The 20,674-nt window shown below is 34.4% G+C and overlaps 1 protein-coding gene across 23 annotated transcripts in view; it reads left to right on the forward strand.

Annotated features, from left to right (window-relative positions):
* Positions 1–20,674, forward strand: part of LTBP1 (latent transforming growth factor beta binding protein 1) — a 459,359-nt gene that overhangs the window by 332,195 nt on the left and 106,490 nt on the right. For all 23 annotated transcript variants that reach the window (XM_056813254.1, XM_007476056.2, XM_056813253.1 and 20 more), the window contains 3 exons: positions 3,008–3,127; positions 16,838–16,960; positions 19,063–19,185. In XM_056813254.1, coding sequence (XP_056669232.1) covers positions 3,008–3,127; positions 16,838–16,960; positions 19,063–19,185 — 366 coding nt within the window. The remainder of the gene's footprint in view (positions 1–3,007; positions 3,128–16,837; positions 16,961–19,062; positions 19,186–20,674) is intronic.

The raw sequence follows: 20,674 nt of genomic DNA on the forward strand, positions 1-20,674 counted from the left end.
AAATTAAAATTTAAACGTAAAAGTTTTAAATTTAAAAAAAAATTAAATTTACCTATATAACCAGCTCACTGTGATTTCAGGGTCCCTCTGTCTCATACAAAATGTACTCAACTTGATTTTGAAATTATTTTTTTTTAGGGAATGAAGCCTTTCATTATAAACCCAAATGCTATGACATTTTATCAAAACTAATCCACATTAAAATGGGAGCAGAATGTTAATCAAAAAGAGTAAATGACTGATATTTGATACTTTTATGTTGTTTTGGTGGGTGAGGGAGAGGTTCTGTACAAGAAACTAGAAAACAACAGAAAGGAGAGCAGGGATAAAGAAGAAAAACACTGAGGACTTTGAGACTTTAACTAGAGATGATTCTGTTTTGACTGGATTGGCAGAACAAAAAGAAACTATTCCCTGGGTTGCTTTTCTATGTGATTTTAACTGTTGATGAATCTTGACCTTGCATACTTTAGGAAGTCTATGTGTCTTAAATTTAAAAACTGCCCTGGGCAGCGAGGGGGCTTTGTTCTCAGAGTTTTGTTAATGCAGGTAATGATGTATTTCTTTTGGATCACATCTGGAGATTCACATTTTATTGTCACTTTTGCCTCAATAAATCACAGAATATTATAGTGAGAAAAACCCATTTACCCAAGCTTATTTTTTATAGCTAGAGAAACTCTCACCTATTAAAGAGTTGGGTTTGCCCAACTTTCTCCTGGTCTGCTGAAATGGTCAACCATCGAAATATAGTGGCCAAGGAAATTGGGAGAGATCAGATTTCCTCATACAGTTACTGCTCAGCACTGGGGTTTCTGAATTCTTTCTTTTTCTAATACACATGTTTTACCTTTGGTGAAAAATTAGGCATTACAAGCAATTAGAAATACAATAACAACAGCAGCAATGCTAAACCACTGGTCTCACTAGCTTCTGAGTGTCATTGATTTTTTATTCTAGAGTTTTATAAACTACAAACCAATACATAAATATACATTATTATGGTGAGAAACTTCTAATATTCCAAAGGAAATTTAGATATATGAAATTTCTTTACCCATGTGAAAACTGTGGAATTTATTTTTAAGCCCTTACTTTCTGTATTGGAATCAATACCGTATATTGGTTCCAAGAAAGAAGAGCCGTAAGGGCTAGGCATGGGGGTTAAGTGACTTGCCTAGAGTCATATAGCTAGGAAGTGTCTAAGGTCAGATTTGAGCCTAGGACCTCCCATCTGTGGGCCTGGCTCTCAATCCACTGAGCTACTTAGCTGCCCTCTAAAATTTTGGAATTTCATAGAAAAGTTCACTCATTAAAAAAAAAATGAAAGCTAGATTCTTTCCCAAGGCTGATTCTGAAATGGCTTAGAAAGTGATATTTCTAAAGAGGTGGTAACCTATTGGCTTTCAAATGGGAGTAATGATAGGTGGTTTATTCTAGTGCCTTACAGCTCCAGTGAACCACTTATGGCAAGGAAACTTACCCTTTAGTCAACACATGTATCTGAACCTTTTCTGGGATAAAAAAATTAATTATTATTTCTTTAGAACGGAGAAAACTTATTTTCTTCTTCACAAATGGACATCAAATTGAACTACTCTTTTGCCCTAGTTTGGGCAAAATACTGAGGAATAAAAGACGCATATACTTCTCAAAATTATGAGAGTGGAATAATTGGGGAAATATTTATATGATAAGAATGCTTTAAAGGTTTTTATTTAGAAAGCAGTATTATGTATGCAGTGTTTATTGGGATTTGTCATTTACATTTATGAAATGGAAATGGAATTGGAACATGCAAGGCTTTGACTCTAAAGACTTGGTCATGAATCACAGTTCTGATACATTGCAAGAACTTGGGAAAATCATCTGGCCTCCCTGAGGCTCAGGTTTCTCATCTGTAAAATTAACTAATTTTCAAGAGTCCTACAGTTGACATTGTGTCTGTAGTTCTTGTTTAAGTTTAAAGCCAGAAACATGTATATTCCAGAAGACCAATGCTAACTGTTTAAGTTAGTCCTGATCAGTCTAATGTTCAAATGCTTTTTAAAGATGATCAAGAAAAATTCAGATTTCAACCATCTTTCCTTATATGGCCCCCAGACATCCAAAGGAATTTCCCCTTCCTCCTCCCCCACCCATTTTAGAAAATAAGTATAAAAATCTTGACCTAGCAAAAATAGTATCATATAATAGGTTGATATGTCCCAGAAAAGCTTAATATCTTCATATATTGTACAATGACTACATTTTAAAAAGGTTTATATGATTCAGTTCTAGAAATATTCTAATTTCTATTGTGGTCTGTCCTAATGGTTCACCAAGAAATCCATATTCTATATTGGGATTAAAATTATGTAAATAGAGTATATTAAATATTTATTAAAATAGAGAAATGCTCTAGAATCTTTATTTTGATTATAAAAGTAATAGCATATCTTGATTTAATATTTGTAGAGCATATTTTAAAAGTTTTAATAAGCATCACAATAACTGTGGAAAGTAGTTGCCAGAATTACTCCTAACCCCAATTTATATAAGAGGAAACTGAAGCCCAGAGAGATTATATTTACTCTAGATTCTACTTCCCTACTTTTCTAAAACCTTTCTTGAAAGATATTTGGTTCTGAATATACAATTTGCTGACTCACTATTGGTCCCATAGGACTTAGCATTTCTTCAGCATGAATGCCACTAAAAAAGAGAAGAATTAAAAAAATCCTTTAGGGTATATGAAATACTAACTAAAAGAGATGAACCTATGAAAATAAGAACATGTATTAGATTTTCTGATAAGTGTTAACCTGATTCTATTCTTATAAGACTTTGATGTGATGCTTTTCAAATACATAACATTTATTATAAATATATGATGTAAACATTCTTTGTATATCCTTAAAAATTATTACCATGTTCAGTAGCTATTTAACATTGACACTGATTTTATGGAGGAGGGGGTTTGTTCCTTTAAAGATATCTGACTTATGTTTACTGTCATTTTTTAAAGATATTGATGAATGTTTAGCTGAAAGTACATGTCCAGATGAACAGTGCATTAACACTCCTGGATCTTACCAATGTGTTCCTTGCACAGAAGGATTCAAAGGATGGAATGGACAGTGTCTTGGTATGTACTATAGGGTCAGCATCTAAATTTTGATTCTTTTATATTTCCTGTTTTCAGGTCAAATGATGTTGGTTTTGGAAATAGTCTTGGAGGGCTGAAATTAAGACTAGAAGAAAATAAGTTTATTAATCTTTTCCTTTGTTAATAAAGAGAAAGACTTTTTTGTAAATGATGGAGAAATTAAAGCTGAAAATTAGGCAAAGTAGTGGAGGTGAGATGTCATATGGGGAAAGAAGTAATAAAAATGATTGAAGCAGATAATTTTTAATCCAGCTGTCAGGAGTGATAAACAAGTAAGCACGTCAGAGTTTAAAAGTACTTAATTTGATTTGTATTATAGACTTTAGGAAAGGCTCTCTGATTTGCCATTATTTCTGACATACTGCTCAGCAAGAGTCAAATTGTATTCATAATAATTATTTCTTTACTGAAATGGCTATAACTGTGCTGATGCTAAACTTTTTTTTTCTTTTAATGTGCTATATAAATAGTGTTTTTGTATTGTTCCCTTTGTAATTCATGCTGGGGTAGGAATTCATTTTTGTTTCTCTCAACTCTGATTTTGGGACAAGGGGTGTTCTAGTGCTTGACCACAGTTCTGCTTACACTTTTTTTAAAGAATTGTTTTCTTGGAATTGTATTATCTATATTTCCCAATATATTTTCTCACCCCCTCTTTCCTGAATACCATTCCTAGTAACTAAGAATTAGAAGTAAAGAAAAAGATTAGAAAAACTAAAAAATCCATCCAAAAGCCCAACATTATATATGTATTATTCCATACCCATCGAGGCAGAGATTCCTTCTTACTTTTCTTTGGAATTATGGGTGAATGGTCATTATAATTTTACTTCATTCACTTTTCATTGTTTTATTTGTTCTCTTTATTTAGTACATCATTGTGTATATTGTTTTCTTTATTCTGATTACCTTGTTTTGTCAGTTCATGTTTCTGTATTATTGTATTCATAATTTCCGACAGTCCAGTAATAATAACAGCTAACATTTCTATATTTTCACAGCTTTTTAATGTTTACTATGTGCTTTAAATGTTGTATTTCATTTGATAATATAAGGTGCATGCTATTATAATCCACATTTTTGAGATAAGGATCCTGAGGTCAAGAGAAGAAGTATTTGAGGCATTATTGGAACTCATCTGCTTGACTGAGTCCAACACCCTATCCACTCTGCCATCTAGGTTACATTACTTTTCATGTATCACAATTTATTTCCCATTCAATGGGCATCTACTTTGTTAACAAAAAATACTTCTCTAAATACTGAATATAGACCTTTTTTTACAACTCCATCAATAGTACATAGGTCTGCTTCCCTAACCTCTCCATCACTAACACCTATATTTCATCATCTTTTCCAATTTGCTGGTTTGGAAGGTAAAAATCTCAGAGTATATTTCACTTCTCTTATTAGTTTGTTGAAACATTTTTACAGTTGTTAATTATTTACAGTTCTTTTTTTTGAGTACATTTATTTCAGTATTGATAATGAAGATTCACTTATTTGCTATATAGACATTTGCTGCCAGTCTACTTCTTTTGCCTCTTTATATGACAGATTACTACTCTCAAACTGAATAGGGATAAGATTTGGCCACCAAAAATAAAAGAAGGGAAAAAAAAAATCTCAATAACCCCAAAGCCACAGAGCAAACACCTTATTAGGTTATAGTAAGAAAAAATTATTTAAACCAAGGTTTATATTCTATACTTGTCAGCCCAGATTAGAGTATTGTTATCCCCAACTACTTGAACTTCCTGACTCAAAGAGGGTACTTCAAGGATATGGTCTTTGTCGATTATCTAAAATACCTGCTTTACTGGAATAAGCCAGACTATGTCAAGTATCTAAAGAACCCTCAGTGCTTGCACATGCTGGAGCTGCTGCAGTATGAGTACTTCGACCCACGTTTCAGAAAGGATGTTGAAAAACTAAAACTTGCCCAGGTCAAAGAAGGATATTTGGTGTTGGAACCATTAAAGATCTGGTCATAGGAAAATCAATTGAAGTAGCCTGGAGAAGATTTGAGAGCCATCTTTGCATAGTTGAAAGGCTGTTGAGTAAAGGGTATTAGGTTTTTTTCCTTTTTTCTAAAGGGCAAAACTAAGAGAAGAGCATATAGTAGTTGCAGAGGGGGAGATTTTGACAGGAAAAAATTTCATTATAATTAAAACAAAAGCTTTCATTGGATTTGCCAGATTTCATCATTACTTGGAGAGTGCAAGCCCAAATAAACTCTCTTCCATACACTTCCTTTAAATTGTGTTTCATCATAAGAGTGGATCCATATCAATTGATTTTTATGCTACATAGTTTTTCTTGGGGAAAAATTGCTATTCATTAATTGCTTTGGAAATGTTAAAGTACTATAAAGAAGTTATTTACAGTGATGATGAAGATATATAAATTATGAACAATGTTTAGAGGATTATAGGTGAGATTATCTCATCTAACTTCATATATTAGGCTAAGGAAAATGAGTATCAGAGAGAGAGCTGTGTTAGATCTCAGACTCAAACTCCAGGCTGTAGACACTAAATCCTATACTTATTATATGGCATCATACTGCCTTTTCAAGGAGAAATATTTACAGTCACTATTTAGTGTTTTATTTCTCTTTGCGGAGATTTCCATTTATTTCGTTTAAGATCCTACCATTTACCCCAATTTCAAATCTTCCTGTCATATATACAGAGTAATAATGCCTAAGCATAGTAAATGATTACATATCAAAATAGAAGTATGAACAGAATAATAATTCATAAATTTACTAGATGAATTTAATATAATACAAAGTATAGTTTAGTCTTGACATAAAATATGCACGCACGCATGTGCACACACACACACCCACACACCCACACACACACACCAAATGCAACTGAGAAACAAGTTGTAGGTTTTAAAATTCCTATCTATAGAACTTGAGGCTTCAAGTTCTCATTGAGACCTCTACTGCCCCAATTTAGATGGCAGAAATACAGCACTCCATTTAAAGCAGTTTCACTTTTGCCAATTAGATGATTAGAATCACAAGCAGAAATATTAGATCAATGTGTTACTCAGCCCAGACTCACACACTTAATTAACTACTTGCTCCAAGGAATAAGTTGTTGAATTTTTTTCTGCATTGTTGAAGTCATGCATTTCCTTGTTTTTAAAAGTATGCAGTGTACTTTTTCCTTTTTCTCTTGCTTTGGATAAAATTTTAGTCATATGTAACCAAGGGATTCAACCACTCCCTCTGTTTTATAGTTGCAAGTTTTCTTTACTGTAATCCTTGGATTTGAAACCATTCAAAATTACCCTCAAGAATTTTTCCAGATTAAACAAAATAGACTTGTCATTTTCATTTTTATGAATGATTTTCCAATATAAAGAATTGAAATGATACAAAAAACAGATAACAGGCCCCTGTTCTTATACTCATCCAACTGATTTATTTTCTTTAGAATTCTCATAAAGGTTATGCATAATTTTAGATATTTTACCCTGCCTTGTTTATTCTTTCTTGTGTCTTTGTATACATACATATATACATGTATCCACATGTATGCAAATATATGTATATACATATCTGTTTCTGTATGTATACATGGACCAATGTTGTCTGTGCGTGCACATACAAATATATAGATATATGTACATAGAAAGATATAGAATGAATCTCTTGTAATGGTATTCTAAGAGTATGTTACAGATATGTTAGGTGTTTTTCACATATGCAAATCAGAGTTGTCTTTTTTTCTTTAAGTTACCTAGATTGTTTATAATATTTATAGTCTATATTTTCTTTTTGCTTTTTTGTTAATTTCATTCTCTGTCTTCATTTGATCATGAGATTTAGAGATCTAAGGATTTCAGAGGTCATTTATTCCAACCACTTAATGAATAGATATATAATGTGGAGCCTAGAGTGGTTAAATCACTTTTCTATGGTCAAACCCAGTTCTTATGACTTCAAATTTAGTGATATTTCCATTAATTCTGCAGACATTTCACTAGCAACACTGTTTAAAGGCGTAGGTCATGCTAGACTCTAGAGATATGAAAATGAAGTAAGGCACAACCCTTGCCCTTGAAGGAGCTTACAAATTGGAATTCTTTCAAGTCCTCATTCATGGTACTCCCATTTCTGTTCTTTTCTTTTTCACTCACTGGATATCTCTAATGCACTTTCTCCTCATTTTTGTCTCTAGTATCTCTGACTTCTAGACCTTCCTATGTAATGAGCTCTTCATACACTTGCCAAAATCATCTTTAAAAAGCAAAGATTTGACTATATCATCCTTCTGCACAAACAGCTTCAGTAGTCCCCTATTTTTTCTAGGATAAAATGTCAATTTTTCAGCATGGAATATAAATCCCTCTACAGTATGGCTCCATCATACTTTTACATTGTCCTCTTTTACAAACTGTGTTTTTTTCCAAAGTGGACAAATTGCAATGTCCCCAAAGTCAGAATTCCATCACTTGCAGACTCTGTGCTATTATTTCAGGCTATCTACCATTGATTGGACTATATTCTGTTTTTGGAGTGCTCATCTTTCTCCTCTTTCTCTTTGAATTCTTCATTTTCTTCAAAATCTAGCTTAGTCACCAAATCCTACAAGGTTTCTCTGAGCTATTTAGTTTTTGGTGGTCTCTTCCTTCTTAAATTATTTTGCATTTCTTTGTACAATGTTCAATACCCCCATTAGAATCCAAGCTCATATTGGATTTTATAGTTTTTATATTTTTCTCTCTAGCATGTATCATTCTCAAAATATAGTAGATACCTAAAAACATTTGTTGAATTTAATCAGGTTAGGTAGCACAGACATAAGTGCTTGGATATAAAATAGTTGAGATTTTTTTTAAAAATCATTTATGTTAACCAAAGAGTTTACTCTTATAATTTCAGAAATGTATACTAGAGCTGAGGTCTAGTCACTACAGTGGTATTCAGTCTGAGCTCACAATGTAGGGCCTCACATGTCTAACTAGGTTTGTTAGTTAATAATACCCTACTTTTCCCTGGGTTTGACGTGTTCTATCCACTAGCAAGTATAACAGGAGATACGCAACCTTCCACCACATAGGTTACATTTAAATTCTCTCAGACTCCTAAGGTAACTCTTGAGGGGAAATAAATACTTCCCATATCATTTTAGTTCTTGAAATTCCCTTTCCCCATGATGCATTTTCAGTCTGCATTACCAACAACTTATCGGTCAATGCATTTATACAGTGTGTGATTTTTATATAATTAGCCACTCTCAATAATACTTTTAGATCTCAAACTTCAGCATTAACTTAATAGTAAGGCAAAATAATTAATATTATAACTGCTAAAATATTAAATACTTAATAAAAATATAAACCCACCACACTTTTATCAATACATTAAATTACTCTGGCAAAGAGTAAACAACCACTTAGGGGGACATGATAGGGAGGGCACAAAATAGAGAAAAACTTATAAGTTTGGTTAGAGCAGCTCACAACTCTGGACTTCAGTGTACCTAGTTTATTCATAAATATCTCCATCACATTATATGAAGCTGTTTTTCTGTATACCATTCTTCAGCAGAGATATCCTCTTTTCCCTTTTACTGAAACTGACTTTATAGCTTCTGTCAGGCAATCTTAACGTATTTATCTTTAAATGGTAAAATAACCATTCTCTTTAGTCTGAAGAACTGCAGAACTCATTAGACTGTCTTCCTCTGACGTACAAAGACCAGTCCAGTGAACTATTAACTCATCTGGATACTGTGGTCATAGCAACACAGCTCCAGCTGGCCAAGATACCAAAAAGTCTGCAAAACCTTTTTTTTTTTTATGAAAAGCTTCACAGTTTTCAAACTCTAGGTGTCACCAAAGGATAATAGGTGTCACTGGAGCTCTTGGCCAGGGAAGTCACTTTTTTTCTCTATCTAATTAGCTTTTGCTTAGCTGAATACATCAATCGGCTACTGTTAACTTCTGCAATGCTATATTCAGCTCTTCAGGCTCTTTTTCTGCTATTGCTCTGTCTTAAATAGCTTAAATAAAGACCTTCTTATTCTCAGCAGTCAGCAACTTGGAATCAGAAGACCAACTATATTTGACAATTTCAATTAATCTATTAGAATAAAATTTGCTAAGAATAAATGCAAATTTTATGTGGATTCAAAAAATAACTTCACAAATACAAGATGAAGGAACATATGAGTGAACATCAGTTCATTCAAAAAGGGTTGCATGTAAACCACAAGCTAGATATGAATTGATGGTATATGGGATCCAAAAATGATAATGTGCTCTAAGCCAATGTTTAAGAGTGGCAGAGTATCTAAGACTTATCAATAGGGTCACTGTAGCCTGCCCTGGTCTTATCAAATATGGAAAATTGTGTACAGGTCTGTGAGCCACATTTTAGCAAGAACATTAGTAAGTGGAGAGTTCAGTGTTGTATCAAGACTAGAGAGGCAGTCTCAAAGTCAAGACGATGAGTTCTGGCTGTTTAATTATATATAAGCTACTTGGTCACAACCTATTAGGGCTATAAGCAACTTTCTGATTCTGTAAGTTGCAGTAAAGGTACCAACTTGCATTGATAAGTGGGAGTTTTGTCATTTGGGCTTTCCCTTTACAAATGAAATCCTGGGACAGTCTCTCTCTCAATACTGACACATGGAAAAGATTGAACTAGAATGTCAAATGACTTTAATGGATCCTTTGCCGGAATGGAAGATATTTAACCTAGATAATATGTCTTCACTAGGACATGATAAATGTCTTCAGGTATTAAAAGAATGGTTGCCATCGTTGAAAATGCTAGACTTGTTCTGTTAGAACCCATATTGTAGAACTAGGACAATGATGGCAAACCTCTTAGAGATAGAGTGCTGGGCCTCATCCCCACCATACCCCCCTAGACTGAGTGCACTGCCCACCACTCTCCCCAAATGAGTGCCACACCATGCCCCCCACTTACCTCTGATCCTCACCTTACCAAAGATGGGGGAGGGAAGAAGTATTCTCATTGGACTGCTGGGTAGAGGGGTGGGTGATGAGAGATGCATGTGGAGAGGGGGAGGAAAGTGACATGAGGGCTCAACTCTGCTTCAACTATGTGCCCCACTGTGAGTTCTGCTCCCTTCAAACCTAGCTTCTCTACAATCCCAACACAAGAATCACCTTCACCTCAGACTCAGCAGGCTGCCATATGTACTTGCACTCTCAGGCAGCATGTGAGCACCTCCCTCCAGTGCCTCATTCCAGACAGGGGAGGGAGGAAGCACTTCTTTTGGGTTGCTGGGCAGAGGGCCTGATAAAGTGAGGAATGTCCTTAGGCACATGGAGAGGGGAAGAGGAACAACTCTTCCCCAAGTCCCTCTGGCTTTCTAGTAACAAACTCTGGCAGTGACTTCAAGTGTGCATATAGAGAGGGTTCTGCATGCCCTTTCTAGCACATGTACCATAGGTTTGCCATCACTGAACTAGGACATTGGGAATTTGCCATGAGGGAAATTTAGTCTTGAAATCAGGAAAAACCATGTAGCAATTATGGCTACTCAAAAAATTAAATGGACTCCCCTGATTAGACCAATTCTCCTTTCCTCTTTACCTTCAAGCAGAGGTTGACTGACTACTCTTTAAGTGTATTATAGAAAGGCTTCTTATACAGAGATGAACTGCTTTGACTGGTTGATGCTGGGGTTCACAATTCTAGCCATACCATTGATAACTTTTTGACCTTAAGAAAGTGCTTTATGTACTTAATTTTTCTGGGTTGAGGGTGGGCTTCTTTATCTGTAAAATGGGGATAATATTTTACACAACCTAATTTCCATGGAACTTGTATAAGATGTTTATTAATTCTAATGTTTTCTCTAATTATAATGTGCAGAATAAATATTTTGTTATTATTTAATCACTAATTACTTCATCCAGCTTAGGACAGGGCTTTTCTTGTGAAAAATCTCACTACCAAGTACCCAATTTCCTTTTAAATATTGGGACCTGGTTTGAGTCAGAGTTTGTCATAATGAATCTCTGAGGACTGCTATCAACTGTCATAATCAGAGTCCCAAACTTGGGTCTTTACAGAGGCTCATCAGTGTCTCCTTCTGTGACCTTGGATAAGGCACTTTTCTCTCTTAACCTCTCTTCCTAATTTTAAGATAAGATTGGCACTAGTCTAGGTGATTAGTCCTTAGAGGCTATGATTTATGATAGCCCTACTATCAAGAATAGTGTTTTTATTCAGTGAAACTTAAGTGTTAAGGAGTGAATTGAGATAAAGCATTGAGAGACAGAATAGCATGATAGATGTAGTGCTGGACTTAAGAGTCTAAAAGTTTTGTTTTCACATCCTGCTTTAGGTAATTACTATGTGATCATGGATAAACCATTTAAATTCTCAGATCCTTAATATTCTTATTTTTGAAATGAATTAGCATTTTAAATGCTTAGTCTTCCCTTGCTTTATTTCAGAGCATTCTCCTATTATGGGTTCATATTTTAGATTGGTGCTTCATAGGATCCTATGATAGAATTTAGAATAGTAGCAATCTACTCTATGCTCTCCCTAGGCCTCTGTTTCCTCATCTATGAAATGAAAGGGCTAGATTATATGAGCTTCTTTCTGGCTAGTAATCTGTGATAGGTACTGTGGGAACTAAAGGAACTATATATATATATATATATATATATATATATATATATATATATATATATATATATACCACTTTGGGAGATGCTTTGGCATCACTTCTGTTATAAGTCAACAGTGACTTGAGCTACTCTTCTTTGCACTGCATGTGCAAATTCTTCTGGAAAATCACATGGGTTTTACAAAATCTCTTCTCTCAGAGTGCATATATTCATTGCTGTCAGAAAGATTGAACAACTAGGGAATAAAACAAAGTACAATAACTAGCATGTTAAATTATGTTAAAGACAATTCTTTCAGTAAGGATTTATAGAGGGGAAAGCTATGCTTGCATTGCTTTCCAAAAGTCATTGATTAATCACTTAGAGATTCTAGGAACCAGACCTATAGGGAGAGCAGTAAGTAGTCCTAGGTGAGTTTGACTAAGAGAACTGAATTATTCCTTGAAAGGCATTTGATTCCTGGGGAACTCCCACTTTGCTGAGATTTGTATACTGAGTTTCTGAGGTCATCCTTGGCTTCATTTATATTTAGTGTTGGCCCTTTGCCAGTTTTAAGCCACAGTGTTTAAGGACTATATAATCTTTTAGTCAGTAGCTCAGCTTATGCATGTTTCAACTTCTACAGTTATGACAGCAAGGGTCATTTAGTCCTGATGATTTTCTGTATGTTATGCATTGTGAAGTCACTTCATTACACTAATGCTTACAAGCATCTATCTCCCATGTCTCCATTTAATCATTTGTAAAATGTGTTGCCCTATAATCTGTAATGTTGGAGACAAAGAGAAGGGACTAATTTCCCCTTTCTTTGTTGTTGTTCAGTGTTTTTCATTCAAATTCAGTTCTTTGGGGTCCCATTTAGAGACACTGTTGGTGGCTCCTTTCCTCTCAAACTACCTTGTCCTTGTATCTAAGTACTTTGAATCGATTATCCTAGTCATTCTTAAAAAAAAAAAAAAGTATACACATACATATTCACTCTACTTGTTTCCTTTTTAGAATGTAGGCTCCTTGAGAGTAATGGTTGTTTCAATCTTTATATTGAATCCTCCATTTCTAGTACATAAAAGACACATAAGAATTGCTTATTGGGGGAAAAACAAAAACAAAAACAAATCTAGGTCAGTCAGTTGGATTGGTTCCTATTAAAATGTTACATCAAACTTTGTTTACAGTGCTCTATAAAGACTTAGTGAATTTCTATTAGAATGAAAAGACTATTGCTAAGTTGAATTGTGTAATTTCATTTTTCCTTTATGCCTAGTTTTGCATATTGCTATACCATATTTCCCAACCTCCACTTCCATTGTGTTCTACTGCTCTACTTCCTTCCCTTCATTCCTTTCCCCCTAAATTAAGGAGGATAGGAACAAGACAGAAGTCTAATGATTGAACTTATCAGTACTTGGCTACTCTCTGAAAGTGTTTGCCATCTTATGTTTTCCCCTGAGAACCCAAATGGGGAAGCACCAAAACATATACATAAGTATTACATTGATATTACTATACTTTTATCTGATAAATATTTAATGAGTAGCAGCTAGGGCGTCTTTCTTCTGTTGATTCTTTAGTTATGCTAGATTATATTGTTATTTCCTAAAGATACACTTTAACACAACTAGGACTATTTAGGCATTTAGATTTAAAAACTAAAAAATTACTGTATCTATTAATTTGTAGTTTGGCAAAATTATGGTACATATTTGGTACTGTACCTCTCACTTCAGTAGTACAGGGCACTCACTCTAAATGAGGAAACTCCCTCTATGTTAGTGTACAAATGATCAGTTATCTTGTCTGCAACTTTTGGAGTTGACTACAATTGGGGTGTCACACTCAAATAGTAACATATAAGAATCCCTGTGGTTGCATGGTGATCTAGTTTTTAAATATGTATTCTTCGATTATATTTATATTTTGCTAAGTATTTCCCAATTACATTTTAATCTAATTAAAGTGCAATGGGAGTGCTCTGTAAGCCAAATTGATGCCTCTAACCTAGATCAGTGACAGGTTAATTACCCTGCTCAGGATGTGAACAAGATATGTCAGAAGGAGAATCTGAACCCAGATCTTCCTGTCTTAGAGAATACACCATGCTGTCTCTGAGAAACAGGGGAAACAGTCTTTTCAAGGCACTAGAAATGTCAGAACCCTTTGTCTTTTTATTGACTACTTCAGAAAATCTGATGCTTTTTGCATGAGTCTGGGAACTCTGACCTGAGAATGATTTGTTAATTCATCTGAATAAGAAAGAAATATGGTCTTAGGAATTGTTTTTGCTATTAAGTACTATTCCCCTAAAAATAAATAAGTCCCCAATGACTGCATAATTAAAGAGGGCCATCCATACATTTCTGAACTTGTTAACATTTTTGAAACCAAACCAGGTACTAGACATGATATTTTCCCTGCTCTGTCTGGAATTTCCATGCATGGTGTCTAGGCTAGTCCTATTTTCATTATTTACTTTGGCTCCAACTCTTGGCTCCTTCTCCTAGTTTTTGCTTGCAGCAAAATGGGTTCCAAATATTAAAAGATAGAGATGCACATTGGGTAAGCAAGTGGCTGTTTGAAAGTGCTGTTTTTATTGCACTGATGCCAAGGCAGTTAACCTAGGTCATGAAATGGCATCTTGACAAAATAACACATGCTGCAGTGTACACACAATTCTTATTGTTTTATCTTTCCAAAATCACTGATGTCTTTTGACTTTGCCTTTGGAATATTGTTTCTTTATTCTTGCCTTCGAAAAGTGTACATCATAAAGGGGATTCATGAAAAAATTTTCAATCAGCTTATATTCTGACTGTAAATTTGTTCTTTCTGTACTCTTTGGTTGGATTTTTCCTTTTCTGTACTTGTTCTCATAGAATACTATGTGCTGTTATGAAAGGAGATAATGATGCAAAACCAAGTGAGAAGTAATGCCCAAAAATTGAAATTGGGTATAAACCTCCAATTGCTTTCTTAAAATAAAAAAAATTCTAAAAATCTACTAAAAATAGTTAACTAAATAAAACTTTAACTTAAAAGATGTAAAATACTCACTTTAGAACATATGATAAATATAAAATTTTAATCCATTTAGCTCTTAGACATATTCTCTACTACTTAATTTTGTTGTTTACCTCTTAAAGTAGGAAATTAAATTCTCTGGCATTATTTCTAGTGAAGATGTCCGCCTAACCTAATGTAATGGAGGAGATGGGAGGAAGAAGGGAAAAGGGGTAAGAGAGTAAAAGGATTGTTTCTCTCCTCCATTACTTATGGGGAGAAGTAAGCTAGGTGCTATTTCCTTGGAGGAGATGTGGCTCTTGGGAGAAATTGTCTTAAGAAATAGAGGGCAGGCGACTAGAGTGGGATTGCTTCAATAAGGTGGCAAGATGCCTCCCTCAGAGGAGCCCAGGGCTCCTGATATCAAATCTGTCTTTGAGAGGCAAGACGATCCCTCATCATTCAGCTTCCCAAAGGGACATTAACTGTTAACCTTTCAAGGGTTTAGAAATGGCCAGCTACCAAGGAGAAGATGACAGTTTCCTTGGTCAGAAAGTACTGAGTCACTGGGGTCTGAAAATCAAACTCTTTCTTGGTGTGAAATGTGACAATCCCAGATTTTTGAGAGGTCACAGGATAGGACAGGATTTCAGCTTGAAATCCTGTTTCAATGATTTCAAATCCTAGTCCCCTTTGTTATATTATTTAGAGACAGGCCCAAACCCAAAGTCCTAATTTTCAAATGATTTATTGAGATTGAAGTAGGAAAGGTAATGGCAGAGATATGAGGAAGAAAAATAGGAAGTGGGTAAAAGGAAGCCCTAATATTTTCCCCTCTTGCAGATTGGCCTTTCATAGTCTGGAGTCCAAAGGCTTCTCAGCCCTGGCTTCTCCTTTTTGCCAACTGCTTTCTTGTCCCTACTCTTAAATTATTAAGGTCATTACCTTAAAAGTATAAGTCAAGGGACAAGTAAGGGAGAGAGAGAGAAGAATGTCCCAGGGAAGTGTCTGGATGGCTCTGGTCAAAAGTCCAAATCCACAATCCCTCTTGAGGATTTCAGATAGCTGTAGTTGAGAGTCTTAGTGGAGATATTTCAGGGTCTCAGAAGGGAAATTAGATCTCAAATGGATGGGCTCTCTCAGCTATCAGGAGATCTACCTTTCTCCTCTGCCTCCCAGGCTGGAAGTAATCCTCTCAGTTGGGTTCAGAGTTCTCTCCTCTTTCCAGAACTCTCAGTATTATTTTTGCCCCTCCTCCACTGCTGCTCAGCTGATCTTTGCATGAGACTGGTTTCTCTCCTAAATGTAGGATCTCTCTTCCTTTATTTTACACTATACCATTAGTAAGCTTAATTGGGGGACAGCTTATCCTTTTTACTTGAGTTCTATTTGACTAAGTCATATTAGAATACTTTTTTAAAATGCCTTTTGATTTACTTTTTTCAGAGTCCTGATCTACCTTTTGTAGGTCCTCAATTTCTCTTCTTCTTCCTGTATTTCTCTCTTTGCTGCAAAGGATTCATCTCTTTTTCCTGGAGTTCCTCCAATTCTATTTGACTCTTCATTTCTCCAATTACATCCTGAAGAACAATTCTCTAACACTAGCAAATTAAAAACCCCATGAGGGCAGAGATTTTTTTCTTTGTTTTTGTATTCCCAGCTTCTAGCGCCAGGCCTTGCATATAGAAAGAAATTAAATGTTGAAATGAAAATAAAAGTGCCCCCTTCTAACTGTCACTTTTCCTTTGATGTTTAATTTTTCTTATTTACATAGTTTGTTTCCCTTATAAAGCTGTTCAGAAAGAAGTAACTTCATGTTATACAATTGAATTAAATTTGAGGAGATACTGGTACAGCTAACTAAGGGAAATATTTTAACTTATTATATTTCACTATCCTTTCTTATTAAAGATGTTTATCTAATATGGAATTTTATTTTGAAACAATTGCTGAATTTTCTGAAACTTTTTGTGAGGGCATTTTCCATCAGTAACCTTACTAATGGCTTCTCTGTTTTTAAAAATTATCTCTCTATTGTATTTCTTCAAGATATTAATGAATGCCTGGATCCAAAAGTGTGCAGTAATGGCAGCTGTTCTAACCTTGAGGGATCTTACACGTGTACATGCCACAGAGGTTATAACCCAACTCCTGATAGAAAGCAATGCAAAGGTAAATACATTAAATAAAATTCTTCATTTAAAATTTAATTATTTTTAAATAGTCATTTTTATGGGTTTGGTATAGTCCCTTATTTTTGGTGAGTACAAGTTGAATATCAATAAGCAAGATGATTTGGCAACCAAAAAAATACAATGTGACAAATGTTCCACTAAAATCCTTCTTATAATCACAAAATTTGATAATTAGAAACATTTCCAGTTGCTTTCTTGTTAAGCTTCTACTCAAAATAAATTTCATCATTGATATAAGAAAAAAAGAACAAAACTTGCAGGTGAACCTAAACTATTGTATTGAGATGTTCTTTTTTTATTTACAATCTTTTCTCAAGGATTAGACAACCAAATATTTATTACAGAGAATCTTTTTTGGCTATCCATAAAATTCCTATTCATCCATTTCTAAAATTCTGTGATGTTTTCATTAATTTGAGGGCCACAGCCACTCTTGGTGACCATTTTCTAAGTGAGATGATTCATGAACCATGTTGATGGATTTTGTTAACATAGCTCCAAAATTACAGACCTTTGCATTTATAAGCACCATATTGAACTATAATAAGCCATTAGATTGCTTTAAGAGAGATAGTGTCCAGAACAGGGCAGATAATAATCATGTTTTAGTTGGTGCTCAGTGAAACCACACTGTATTCCCAAATTTATTTTTGGTTGTCCAATCTTTGAAAGAACATTGATAAATTAGAGAATAATTTGAAGAAATTTGGAATGATTAACCTGGAGAAGAAAAAAAACTTAGGGGGAAGATAAACTCTTTTTCTCAGTATTTGGTGGTATGTCATACAAAAGTAGCACATTGTTTGTTTTGTTTGTGATGGGCAGAGGGTTAAATTTCAACTCATCCTAAAAAATCTCCCTAATTAGAGTTGTCAAAAAGTGGAATAGGCTACTATTGTGTTTAATGAGTTCCTCTTTCCTTGAATATGTTAAAGGTGCACTTAGCACAGTGCTAAGTATATGTTAAATATAATAGATGCCTTTTTCATACATTCATTCATTCAGATCTAGATGACTACTTATCAGGGGTCTAGTAGAGCTAGAGATTATTATAGAAAACCATTTGTGATCTCTTCTAACTCTAAGACTTACTGAGTATGAATAGATATGCTTGCCTGTTGTGTGCATTGGTAATATTTAATCCTGAAACTGGAAACTTTTTTCCATTAAACACAATATGTATTTGTTTTAGTTTGCCTAAGAGAAAACATAAATATATTTTAATAGTAGCCATGAACTACTTAGATTTTTTTATGATTTTAAAATAAATGCTATTGAAGGGTGTTCTTAGGGGGGAATTGACTATTTTTTCTAGAAATAAGAATGATGAGCTGAATTTCCTTTCTGAGCCAGTGATTTTTTGGGAGAATGTTTAATACTTGGGGTGGTCAATTAATTCCTTCACTCTAAGAGCAATGTTCTGAATGAAATTGTAATAGCATGAAAAAGTTGCTTCTTCTGATGATGGTGAATTTCTCTATCTTTCTTGGTAAGAGAAGAGAGAAAAATCAGGTCCTTTTCTCCTGCATGTCTGTGTCATTGGAAAGCTTCCTTTTGTCTTTGGACCTTATAACAGCTATATCTTGAAAAATTATTTTTGTCCCTGAAATTAAGACCCTAATTCCCCTTTAGTTATTTACAAGGCTTACAGATCACCATATTGAAGATAATAGGTTACTTTAGGCCTGTGATGGTGAACCTTTTAGAGATGGAGTATCAGGTCCCACCTCCACACCCCTGCCCCCCCCCCCAAGACTGAGCTCTGTACAGTGTAGTATACAATAGTATGTACTGAGGACATAAAGTTTGATTATACTTGGTCTGTCATTTAGGGAAATGTCAGATTTGGTTTTTTTCTCAGAAGCAGAAGGATTGGCAGAGAAATTAGGATCCTCTTGGGATTTCTTTTTTTTTAAATCTGTTTATGGGACTCTAGATAGTGGCATAGATCCCAAGCTCTGAGTTTGACTTGAAAGAAGTAGAGAGGGAGCAATTTGTGGTCTGACTAGCTACCTAATCAAATAACTAAGATATTTAGCCAGTCTAGTTTAACATATTTATGTCTTTTTTTTTTAACAGATGTTGATGAATGTCAGTATGGTAACCTCTGCACACATGGACAGTGCAAAAACACAGAAGGATCATTCAAGTGTACCTGTGAAAAAGGATATCATCTGTCTGCAGCAAAAGACCAGTGTGAAGGTGAGAGTATGGCACAAGTATATTAACAGAGCTTAATAGAATTACGGATCTTCTGAAAAGCCTCATATAAACACAAAGCTAAAAAGAGGTCACTTGAGCAATTCCATTTGCAAGAAAACATGATAAACATCATTTTTTGGGCCAGAGAATTGAGTACAATAGTGAGAAAGCCTTAAATGTGGGTAATATTGCTCTTAGAAAGCTTTGGATAGTTTTGTATTTTTCAAAAGTATCTGGAATTAAGAAAAGCAGGGTTCTAAATATCAAAATTTAGTGTGTATAAAGAAAATGAATCTACCAAAAAGCATTATATATAGGCATTTTTAGCAGAACATACTGTAGATCACAGTAACAGATCACAGTTTGATATTTTATCTTGGAATTTTAATGAACTCAATTTTTCATCTCATTAATCAGTTACTCAACAAACACTTATTATGCATGTACTGTGCCTAACATTGTTCTTTGGGTCAGGGACAGAACAATAAGGAAATGAAGGGATCCATGGTTTCATGGAGCTTATATTCTATTGATGGGATAACATGGGAATTTGCAAATATAATATATAAGGACAAACAGATGTTCTATAAATGTAGAATGTATAAATGTAGAACTGAAAAGAAATCCAATTCTAGGTACTGCCCAGGTAAGCAAATGACAAACCTGTCTTCTCACTCAAGACTCAAGACATGGAGCATAATCTCCATGAGGACTTGACTTCCCATAATCCTTGGCACTTAAATGTTATCTGATTGTTCAATTCTTGACTTAGTCCTGTTTTTTGATGAGTTGAACATCTATTTTATGTAGAGTCATTGTACTCAGTAGACTTAGGCAAAGATACTTGCTATAAAGCCATAAAATTATGGATCCCTTTCTTTAAGGAGTTTAAGATAGAGCTAGAAAATAAAAATGAGCAATATGAAATATTTACAAAATATTAGTTTAGGAAAACAGAACAGAAATGCTAAGGGTACTCAGAGAAATGGGAGGAGTTAATCATAGCAAGCTTCTTGGGGAAGTGGTGTTTTGAGTGAAGTTTTTAAAGTACCCAGACTGACAGAAATAAAATATTCCCTTTCATCTTATAAAGAAAATCAATCCGTTAATAGGTACAGTGTTCCTGTTGATTGCAGCACTCTATATTATAAATCCTGGGAAAGAATAATGGAAATAAGAGATTGATTAAGAAGCTTAAGACCTAATGAGAAGGATAGTACAATTTTCTGTGTATGCTTATGTCAGTTATAATATACATATGTTATATGTGTACATGCTTATTTCTTTATTTATTGAAAACATGGAAGATAACTCAAGAGTATAGAAACTCTGAAACCAAGGCTTTGAAGTGTTAAGAAAGGTAGTCAATTTTGCTTAAGACAGTAGGGCACATCAAGAAGAATGAATATATGTATAAGGCTTTCTTCAGGAAGACACTGATACCATCATAAAGGACAATTGGAGTGAAAGCAAAGTGAGCTAATAGAAA

This window comes from Monodelphis domestica, chromosome 1 (genome assembly GCF_027887165.1).
Source record: "Monodelphis domestica isolate mMonDom1 chromosome 1, mMonDom1.pri, whole genome shotgun sequence".
In the NCBI taxonomy this organism is placed as follows: domain Eukaryota; kingdom Metazoa; phylum Chordata; class Mammalia; order Didelphimorphia; family Didelphidae; genus Monodelphis; species Monodelphis domestica.